We start from the raw sequence: 11,413 nt of genomic DNA, 5'->3' as shown, positions 1-11,413 counted from the left end.
ATGGGCTGCAGACGCTCAGACTGCCTCTCCAGGCCTCTGTCGGCCCTCTTCGAGAAGCTGGGCTCCTTGGTTGGATCTCACCCCGTGTGTTTCTTCGTCCTGCCGCTCCTTCTGACCGCGGCGCTCGGCGGAGGCCTCACGTTCCTCCAGAGGAGACAGGACAACGACCTGGAGCGGCAGTACACGCCCAGGAAGGGACCCTCCAAGGTGAGCCGAGCCTTCGTGAAGGAGAACTTCCCGTACGACCGCTCCATGTTCTCAGAGGAGCGTCTGTACGACCAGGGGAACTTCGCTTCCCTCATCGCCGTCGCCACCGACGACGTGAACGTCCTGGCCAACGGAGCGTTTGAGGAGGTCAGCCAGCTGAACGCTGAGATCCTGAACATCACGGTGCTGGACGGGCCCAACCGGACTCTGGGCTTCAGGGATCTGTGTCAGAGAGCCCACAGAGAGTGTGTCTCCAACAGGATCCTGGAAATCCTGGACTCCAAGGATCCAAGCGGGGTTGGTTTCCCCTTCCACCCGTCCCCCTCAGGTGCAGTGTTTCTGGGCTCGGTGCTGGGGGGAGTGGTGACCGACAGGAACGGGTCGGTGGTGAGCGCTCAGGCTGTGAAGCTCCTCTACTACCTGGACGACGAGGAGAGCACGGCTGAGGTCGCCAAGTCCTGGCTGAGAGGCTTCAAGGCGCTCTTCAAGGGCTGGACGGGCAGCGAACACATCACGGTACGTCCCCGAGCCGGGTTCCTCACTCCCTGAGGCCTGACCCTCAGCGTGAACTGATGTTTCCTGTCAGACATTTCACTGTTTCACGTGTGGTAATCGATTATAAACTCCTCTCTGAACGGGTGAGCCTCCGCCTGGCTCCACCCTCTCCTCCTCGGTGATGCTGCAGGAGCTGCTCCTCATCCCTCAGCTCCTCTCCTGTCGTGACACCTCCTCGTGCACCTCTCTGCTCACGTCACCTCCTCTCTCTGTCCTAGGTTTCCTACTACACCTCCAAATCCAAGCAGGAGGAGATCGACAGCCACACCACGGACGGCGTCCCTCTGTTCCTCATCACGTACGCCTGCGCCATCACCTTCTCCGTGATTTCCTGCCTGAGGTAAGGAGTGATCGGTGCCTGTCGTACGCTGAGTGCTCTCCTGAGACGAGCGCGGAGCGGTCGTTTATCACAGAGACAGACAGGAAAGACACGGCACGCTACAGGAAGTTAACTCAACAGAAACGATAGATCCAGAAAATGATCTTTTTATCTTTAAAATCAAACTTTGTGGTTGTTTTTGACCGACGTCTGAATCAGCTGCTTAAATAAAGAAACACCTGAGAGGGAAACATCCTCATAAAAAGATGAAAACTCCAGGATCAGACAGACACTGAGCAGGAAATGAGTTTTATGACACAGTTACACTCGAGTGGTGGAAATTCTTTGATCTGAGTTGTTGAAACTCTACATACGTCTCATTTTTAACGCCGTAAAACAAGTTTTTGAGCTGGAGGTTTTGGAAGAAACGAACTTAAAGTATCCTCACAATGAGGCTGATGAGGCTTTACTACAAAATTTTAAAAATTCAAAAAATAGTAGAAATGAAACAAATTTGAACTTTTTAAAAAGTTGCAAAATTTTAGAAGTTACAATATTTTAGAATTTTTTTAAAAATTGCAAATAATTAAATTCTTTGGAAATTTCCAAAATCTGCAAAAATTTCAATTAAAAAAAAATAAAAAGTTAAAATAATTTTTGATAAAAACAAAAAAATTCAAAGATTTGAAAATTTGCAAAAATAATTTTAAGAAATTGCAAAAATTTCAAAACTTTTGAAAATTTTTCTTGAATTGTACAGTTTATTTTGATAATATCCCTTAACTCATTGTTTTTTTGTCATTGATGTCGTGGTATATATTTATCACCATTTGGTAATGAAATGAATCAGCAGAGTGATAATCTGTTAAATATCAGATTTTAAATTATAAAAGATTTCAAAAATCTAAGTTTTAGGAAATGGAAAAAAATTTCATAAAAACTGATAGAATTTTCCAAAAATTGCAAAAAAAGAATGAAATCTCAAAAATTACCAAAATTGAACTTTAATAAAATATCAGATATTTCTAAATAATAAAAAAAAGGTAAAGATGTGCAAAATTGTAGAAATTTTTGAAATAACCCCCCCCTTAAAAAAAAAAAAAAAAAATATATATATATATATATATATATATATATATATATATATATATATATATATATATATATATATATATGTGTGTGTGTGTGTGTGTGTGTGTGTGTGTGTGTGTGTGTGTGTGTGTGTATATACATTTATCTAAATCTTTGAAATGATACTTAAATTTGATTTATTTAATAATATTGTTCTACTCATTGTTATTTTGTTGTTTGCTAATGTCTCTCCACATATCAGTCATGTATATTAATCCAGCACATTGTCAGGTAAATGAATCCATCCACACAGAATGAAAATCAGTATTTTCTTCCAGATTAGTCTTTTTGTAGATGTAGTTATCTTCCCAGGGCTGTAAAACTTGAGGTTAGCCACAGGTGCATGGAAAGTTGGTGGATGTTGATGTTGTAGGAGGTGAAGTAGAGCGGTGGCAGGCTTTATTGATAGATGGGATGTAGATTTAGTTCAACTAAATGTTAACACATTCAGCTTTGTTCAAACCAGACACATTTAAAACATAAGACAAGACAGAAATTATTTTTCTTTTTTAATAAATATTTCCACATTAGTGACAGTTCATTATTTTGTTTCTGAACAGCCCCAAGAGGCAAACACCAACAGATAAAGGAGGAATTTGATTTGATTGATTTATTCATTCATATTTATTTGATGTGCCCCTCATCCTGTGAATGGGCATTTTAGAGCCAACCAGTTAAGGTGATGATGATGATGATGATGACATAGTATCATGTATAGCAGCCAAATAAAGCCTGCTACACTCCAGGACGCTGCTGCTCCAGCTCCATCAGCTCTTTCTTTTTAGCCTTCAGCCGTGTCCTCATCGCCCTCTGCGCCTCTGACTCTCTTTTAAAGACCTTTTCCCAGAATCCTCTCTTCTTCTGAGTGATGATAAGTTTCAGGTCAGCCATCTCCTCCTCCAGCTCCTCCATTCTGCCGGCCACAGACCTCCCGTTTTTCTCCATGGTTTCTCTTTCCACCGCAGCTTTTTGAGCTTTGGTGAGCAAAGTCCGGTACCGCCATTCAAGGTCTCGGTTCTCTTTCTCCAGACCTTCAATTTTGACCACCAGAAACCTTTCTTTTTTGGTCTTTTCCCTCATTTCCTCTGCAGCTTTTTGAGCTTTGGTGAGTAAAGTCTGGTACCGCTCTGTAAGGTCTCTGTTCTCTTTCTCCAGACCTTCAGCTCTGACCGTCAGAGACTCTTTTACCATCTTTCTGTCCATTTCCTCCACAGCTTCCTCAAGTTTGGGGAGCAGAGTCTGGCACCGCTCTTCAAGCTGTTTGTTCTCATCCTCTATATCATCAATTAAGAGCAGCAGAGACCTTTCTTTTTCCATCTTTCTGTCCATTTCCTCCACAGCTTCTTCAAGTTTGGGGAGCAGAGTCTGGCACCGCTCTTCAAGCTGTTTGTTCTCATCCTCTATATCAGCGATTAAGAGCAGCAGAGACCTTTCTTTTTCCACCTTTCTGTCCATTTCCTCCACAGCTCCTTCAAGCTTGGTGATTAGAGTCTGGTACCGCTCTGCGAGCTGTTTGTTTTCATCCTCCAGATCATCAATTGTGACCAGCACAGACCTTTCTTTTTGGACCCTTTCCTGCATTTCCACCGCAGCTTCTTGCAGTTTGGTGGTCAGAGTCATTTCCTGGGACAATTTGGTGAAACTGGTCTGGAGTTTCAGCATTCTGGTCTTCATGTGTCCCATGTCCTCCTCACACTTTGTCACTTTGTTGAGAGTGGACCTCTGTTCAGGGTCTCTGTTCTCTTTCTCCAGGTCTTCAATCCTGGCCATCAGAGTCTTTTGGTTCTTGACCATGTCCTCTTTTTCTCTCTCTGCTTTTTCAGCTCTGGTTGTCAAAGACTTGATGTGTTCAGAGAAATCGATGATGAACGTCTGAACAATGGTCTTCACCTGCTCACTGTGCTGAGCAGCCTCCACCTCTTGCTGAAGCCTTTGGATGATGTTATTGTGGCCTTCAGCCAGGGCTGGAGAGAGCTCTTCACTCCTGGCTGCTGTGGCAGCGCTTTGCTCATTGTCTGAGTTCATGTTTTCTGGATGTGTTTTTAACGTGATGATCCAAATCTGTGCTGGTGGACTGTCCGCTGTGGTAGGTGTCCTCCTGACTGACTGTAAGGTGACTGACTGTAAGGTGACTGACTGTAAGGTGACTGACTGTAAGGTGACTGACTGTAAGGTGACTGACTGTGAGGTGACTGACTGTGAGGTGACTGACTGAAAGGTCAGCTGCTGCTGGAGCTCCAGCTGATTCTTTACCCTGTGACATCACAGAGAGTCCCTGGGTCAGGGTTCCGGAACTCTGACCTCACAGGCCCAAAAATTCAATTCAAAAAATAATAGAAATTAAACAAATTTGAAATTTTTAAAAATTTGCTAAATTTTACAAGTAAAAATATTTAAGGATTTTAAAAAATTGCAAAAAACTATTAACCTTTTAAAATTTCTAAAATTTTAAAGCTTTTCAGTAAAAAAAAAAAAAAATAATAATTTTTTAATTTAAAACATATGTCTAAAAATAATTAATAATTAATAATAAATATAATTAATAAATTTGCAAAAATGTCAAAACTTTTTAAAAGTTTTCTTGAATTTCATGATATTTTTTTTTGATAATATCTCTTAACTCATTGTTTTTTGTCATTCATGTCTCACAGATTAATCGCCACTTGGTGGTTAAATGAATCCATCCTCACAGAATTAAAATCAGTATTTTCTTCCAGATTAGTCTTTTTGTAGATGTAGTTATCTTCCCAGGGCTGTAAAACTTGAGGTTAGCCACAGGTGCATGGAAAGTTGGAGGGCTGTTGATGTTGTAGGAGGTGAAGTAGAGCAGTGGCAGGTTGAAGACCGTTGCTCTATGGTTTATGGTCAGTAGGGGGAGCTCCAGATATTTGTCTGTACTTCAAGAACTGGTGGCGCCATCCATCTTTACAAACTGTTTAGGGTCAAAACTTTTTGTTTTGTACTTGTCAGTTTTGTGACATGGCACAAAAAGTTGCCACGTTGATGTGTGCACTGCTTCTGTTGCAGGATTTTGTTTCAGTGAAATCTTCACCCGTGCTTGTATCTGGTTATCTTATTATCTCATTATCTGCACAGTGTGAATGGTGACTCCTGTCTCTCTCTCCTCTGCAGACTGGACAGCGTGAGGAACAAGGTGTGGGTGGCGGTCTTTGGCGTGCTCTCCTCTGGTCTGGCCATCATTTCCTCCTTCGGCCTGCTGCTCTACATCGGGGTGCCGTTTGTGATCACGGTGGCTAACTCTCCTTTCCTGATCCTCGGTAAGAAAAGATCTTTCTGTTCCCATGCTGAGGATTTTCAAACGCTGATCTAACGTGAACGCCACCTGTGGTCATTTCCTCCAGGGATCGGCCTCAACAACATGTTCATCCTGGTGTCGGACTGGCAGCACACCAAGGTCAAAGACTCGGTCCCTCATCGCATGGCTCACTCCTACAAGGAAGCCGTCATGTCCATCACCATCACCGCCCTCACCGACCTGCTCAAGTTCTCCATCGGCGTGACCTCAGACTTCCCGGCGGTGCAGTCCTTCTGCCTGTACACCAGCGCCTCCATCATCTTCTGCTACTTCTACACCATCACCTTCTTCGGCTCCTTCCTGGCTCTGAACGGGAAGAGGGAGTCCGAGAACCGGCACTGGCTGACCTGCAGACGGATCCCCTCAGAGAAACTGGACCACCGCTCCAAGGCGTACAACCTGTGCTGCGTGGGCGGCGGCTACGACCACGACACGGGGGCGGAGAAGAAACAACCAGCCAGTAACTTCTTCAAGGACCACTACGGGCCGCTGCTGGTCCGACCCGGGGTCAAAGCCGCCGTGCTCGTCCTCTTCGCCGTTTATCTGTGTGCCAGCGTCTACGGCTGCTTCCACGTCCAGCAGGGCATCGAGCTCTACGACCTGGCGGCGGACGACTCCCACGTCACCACCTTCAACAGGAAGGACAGGGAGTACTTCTCCGCCTACGGTCCCACTGTCATGGTGGTTGTGAGCGAGGAGTTCCCGTACTGGGATCAGGCGAAGCGGCGTGAGCTCCAGGGCTGCGTCGACGCCTTCAGAGGGTTGGAGCACGTGGACGACGACATCTTAACGTCCTGGCTCAACTCGTACCTGTCGTACGGCGAGGAGTCTCAGCTGAACCTGGAGGACAGACACGTTTTCCTCACAAATCTCTCCACGTTCTTCGACTTGAACCCGTTTTTTAAGCAGGACGTGAACCTCACAGGAGACGCCATCCACGCGTCTCGCTTCTTCATCCAGACGGTAAATATTTCTAACGGCGGCGAGGAGATAGAGATGCTTCACAGTCTCACTGACACGGCAGAGAAATGCGAAGCGGCGTCTTTGTTGGTCTACAACCAGAAGTTCATCTTCTACGACCAGTACGACGTGGTGGTGTACAGCACCATCAAGAACGTGGGCGTGATCACCGCCGTCATGCTGGTCGTGTCCCTGCTCCTCATCCCCGACCCGCTCTGCTCGCTGTGGGTCACCTTCTCCATCGGCTCGGTGACGGCGGGCGTCACGGGCTTCATGTGGCTGTGGGACGTCAGCCTGGACTCCATCTCCATGATCATCTTCACCGTCTGCATCGGCTTCACCGTGGACTTCTCCGCCCACGTGTCCTACGCCTTCGTCTCCAGCGAGAAAGCCACGCCCGACGAGCGCGCGGTGGACGCCCTCACGAACTTAGGCTACCCCATCCTCCAGGGGGTGTTCTCCACCATCCTGGGCGTCTCCGTGCTGGCCACGTCTGAGTTCAACACCTTCAGGACTTTCTTTAAGATCTTCTTCCTGGTCATGTGTCTGGGGATGCTGCACGGCCTGGTCTTCATCCCCGTCATCCTCACGCTGTTCAGGAAACCGCACAAAGACGAGGAGAAGAAAGAAAACATCTTTAAGAGCAGCCGGCTCTGACCGCAGCTCGCGTTTGGCTGATTAACCTTTAAGTTATCGAGTTACTTTTCTAACTTATTACTTTTGATATTCATTATTTTTTATCCTCGCTCTGATCTTTGTTTTTATCCTGATTCTGAAATGTTGTGTAAATTTTAATCAGAGAAACGTTGAAATTCCTCTGTGTGAGTTTTTAATCGTATCATCACATTTTAATAAAGTTTTCTGTTTTTGTATCAAGTTGTCTGAGTGTTTTTGTGCTGCTCTGCAGGAACTATAGATAATATAATATTACCATACTAAGGCTGTGACAGCATCAGGTTATCCCGTGTTTCTCCACAGGGGGCGCCAAACAGACAGAAAGTTTCAGTCCTCCTGACCTGACACGATGGTAGAAAAACAAACGCTGCTTGTTGACAGTTTAAAGCGTCACCTCATGATAAATGAGTCAAAGAGCAAAGTGCAAACATTTTATAACTGACACAGAGTGATTAATTCTGACCTTGATACCTTTGGTCCACACGTCCTGCAGAGTTCCTCAGAAAGAGTCACATGGTGTCGCTGTGACTGGTCTGTCAGCTGATTTAAAGAGGCGGAGTCATGTTGCTGCTGGATTACATCTTATATTATGAAAGGAAGTTGTATGCAAAAAGCTCCCCCTACTGTCAAAAACAGGAAGTGCTCAACAACAATAAACCAATCATCACTGAGAAATCTTTTTCTATCGACAAATAAAAACAAATGATAAACATTTCAACATACACACATGGTAAATACAATTTTAAAGTGTTTTAAAATGAATATTTTATATTTTCAAATAAGTGTTCTTTCAAAACTTTTGAAATTTTTTGCAATTTATGAAATTTAACTTGTTTTTTTTAATTTTGCTAATTTTTATGTTTATTAGTTGATGAAATTTTAAATTTTCAAAAATAAAATTTAAGTTCTTTAAATTTTTGCACTTTTTGATATTTCTTTTTTTTTTTTACTTTTACAAATTTTTGATGTCTCGTCATTTTAGCTTTTTTAAAAAACATATATTTATGTTTTTTAAACTTTTGCACATTTTTTGAAATCTCAAAAAAAAATTCACATTCAAAAAAATTGATAAAAATTATTTATAAAAAAAAAAAATTAAAATGAAATTTCCAATCTTTTGGAATTTTATTGCATTTTTTGCTATTTCTAAAAATAAACTTTTGCAGTTTTGAAATCTCTTTTTTTTTGACTCTGCCATTTACCATTACAGGGTTTGAAGCCAAAATTCCCCAGTCACAGGCGCAGCCATTGGCAGCCAGAGTCTGTGCAGTAGAGACTGAGGGATTCTGGGAGAATCTGAGTGGAGCTGGGTGACAAAAATAATAATTATTTTATGCCCTATCTTTTTGAACTTAAAACACATTTATTTCAGCAGGCATTCTAGACGTTTCACTTTTTGGTTTATTGATTACCTGATACTGATACGTGATACCTGTTCTTGTAACTATACTGCTTCTACAGTTTTATCTTTTACCCACTTTTTATGTTTTATACAGTTTTATACATTCTTACACATTTTTTATTACTGTGAGGCACTTTGTGACATTTGTCTGTGAAAAGCACTATAAAAATAAAGCTTACTTACTTACTTATTTATTCATTTTACGTCCATTAGTCACGCCCCCTGTTGGCCAACAGTTTTAGGACAGCCCCCAGTCCACCTGCCAGTAGCTCAGTGACACCTGCCTGTCTCTGAGTACATTGTAGTTCTGCTTTTGACCAGTAGGTGTGGCTAATTTATCTATATGTTCATGATCTACAGGATGGTTTAAGGCTGAGCATAAAATAATGATTTCTTCAGAGTTTCAGGAGGGGTTTGTGGAGTCAACACCTCTTATGTTCGGTGGATTTAAAGCTATAAAATCAGAACTCTCACCTCCTCTCCTGCTGAGCTGAAGACACTTTGGTAAACGATGGAGGTTCCTGGTTTATCCTGTACAGAGCTGGCAGCTGCTGAATCCAGATACTGTTCGTGGGTCAGAAAGTCTGTGAGGTCTTCAGGATCTGACTCCCAGCATCCCCGGCGGCCCATTCAGCACGCAGGTCGTCTCTCGGCTCAGTCACACTCCGTCACGCCTGTCTTCATCGCCCCACTTTCAGGACCACACGCCTCCAGATCAACACAGCATGACGTGACAAGGCCCTGCAGCCTGCAGAGAGACAGAGAGACCGAGAGACAGACAGGGAGACAGACAGGAAGAGACAGACAGAGAGACAGACAGAGAGACAGACAGAGAGACAGAGAGAGAGACAGACAGAGAGACAGACAGAGAGACAGAGAGACAGACAGACAGACAGACAGACAGACAGACAGACAGACAGACAGGGAGACAGACAGGGAGACAGACAGAGAGACAGACAGGGAGACAGACAGGGAGACAGACAGAGAGACAGACAGGGAGACAGACAGGGAGACAGACAGAGAGACAGACAGGGAGACAGACAGAGAGACAGACAGGGAGACAGACAGTAAGACAGACAGAGAGACAGACAGGGAGACAGACAGGGAGACAAACAGAGAGACAGACAGGGAGACAGACAGGGAGACAGACAGAGAGACAGACAGAGAGACAGACAGAGAGACAGACAGAGAGACAGACAGACAGACAGAGAGACAGACAGACAGACAGACAGAGAGACAGACAGAGAGACAGACAGGGAGACAGACAGACAGAGAGACAGAGAGACCGAGAGACAGACAGAGAGACAGACAGACAGACAGGGAGACAGACAGACAGAGAGACAGAGAGACAGACAGAGAGACAGACAGACAGACAGAGAGACAGACAGAGAGACAGACAGAGAGACAGACAGGAAGACAGACAGGCTGGGGATGGGGCACAGAAAGATCAGCTCTTGGTGCAGTTACTCTGATAAAGATGAACCTCAGCTGTGGATGAATGTTTTGGTTAAAAGCGTGTCCGGGCTGGAGGAGCAGGAAACACGGCTCCAGGATGTTTGCTCTGAGACCTGGACCCAGCACAGGTCTGAGACAGAGGAGAGAGTGACTCCAAACTGAACTTTTCCTTTGGTCTGAACAAGTCTCCAAACTCTGAGGCCTCATCCGCTCTTTCAGCAGCTGTGGTTTTCAGTCTGATCAGCATCTGAATAGACAAACACTGAGCTTTGAGGGATAAAGACGGTTACTAAGCTAAATGAACGATGACGTGAGTCAAAGTGATGATTTTGGTCACAAAGAGACAGGAAAAGTTTGAATTTTCAGTTAATGTTGTTTCACTTCTGAAATCAAAAAGAGGTAACTGTTAAGAAAGGTTAGCAGGTAGCTAACAGGCAAACAGGTCAACAGGTATCTAACATTAAAGTAAACTGACAATCTGGAAACGTGAGATTAATAATCCCTAAAGTCAGCTCCACTTCAGGCTTTTTTAGTTTTTATTCTTTGATTTTATTCCCAAGTTTTGTTGTTTATTATCTCAGATTAAAAATGAACTGACATGAAGCTATGAGTCTGTACTAAGTGTATTTATTATATTTATAAATATTTTCACTTTTCCTCATTCTCATCTGTAGAGTCTGCCAGGTTAAACAGGTCATCTGTGTCTATTTATTAAGTTTGTTAAGATGATTCAACCTGCTGACAACAAAAAGTCAGAGCAGAGACAACTTAACAATTTTACAAACTTTACAAAAAACAATGAAAAAATAAGTTAAATTATGAAATATAATGTTTTCATATTTTTAAAAGGAGTAAAAAAAAAGTCAAACTGCTTCATTTCTCTTTTCTTTTATTAATAATATCAGAATTTATTATAAACTGACTTTTACAATAAAAATAATAAAAAACAATCCTAGAATTACCACATTAACCTTACTTATTGATTAAATTATGCACAACTCTCACTTTAACAGTTATTCTGCACATGCGTTTATCTTGTCTCCTCATTGTTCTGTATTAAAATTATTTTTTCACTTTTGCATAAAAATAGTGTTGATTTTTTATTTATTTTCAATATTACTTTATTTATGCTCTTTTAATAATTTATTTTATATATTTTATTTATATATTAATTTAATTGATTAATTATTATTTTTATATTTTATTTTATTTTATTTTATTTTATTTTATTTTATTAATTTAATTTTGATTGTTTGCACCAACAGACCAAGACAAACCCCTTGTACTGTAAAAACTACTTGGTAATAAATTTAATTCTGAGTCTGGTTTTTAGTCATTGAGTCAATTTAAATTAGAGATCATGAATTTATCAATTTACCAGTTAGACGCCTAA

The 11,413-nt window shown here is 42.5% G+C and overlaps 1 protein-coding gene across 1 annotated transcript; it reads left to right on the top strand.

Moving 5' to 3' along the window:
• LOC141807816 (patched domain-containing protein 3-like) lies at positions 1-7,145 on the top strand. The gene is made up of 4 exons (XM_074694034.1): positions 1-723; positions 981-1,102; positions 5,345-5,490; positions 5,575-7,145. Exons 1-4 carry the CDS (start codon positions 1-3, stop codon positions 7,143-7,145), a joined length of 2,562 nt encoding a protein of 853 aa, XP_074550135.1.
• The last annotated feature ends 4,268 nt before the right edge of the window (positions 7,146-11,413 follow it).

This window comes from Halichoeres trimaculatus, unplaced genomic scaffold (genome assembly GCF_033239565.1).
Source record: "Halichoeres trimaculatus isolate MK-OKI-2021-1 unplaced genomic scaffold, fHalTri1.1 fHalTri1_scaffold_18, whole genome shotgun sequence".
Classification (NCBI taxonomy): Eukaryota; Metazoa; Chordata; class Actinopteri; order Labriformes; family Labridae; genus Halichoeres; species Halichoeres trimaculatus.
Note: the sequence above shows the minus strand (reverse complement) of the source record. Positions and strands in the feature narration are given on the sequence as shown.

Excerpts from the sequence above, each read along its gene's own strand:
- LOC141807816 (XM_074694034.1), top strand. The coding sequence starts at position 1 with ATGGGCTGCAGACGCTCAGACTGCCTCTCCAGGCCTCTGTCGGCCCTC. Across the intron at positions 724-980 it reads CGGGCAGCGAACACATCACG|GTTTCCTACTACACCTCCAA; the intron begins GTACGTCCCCGA and ends TCTCTGTCCTAG. Across the intron at positions 5,491-5,574 it reads CTCTCCTTTCCTGATCCTCG|GGATCGGCCTCAACAACATG; the intron begins GTAAGAAAAGAT and ends CATTTCCTCCAG.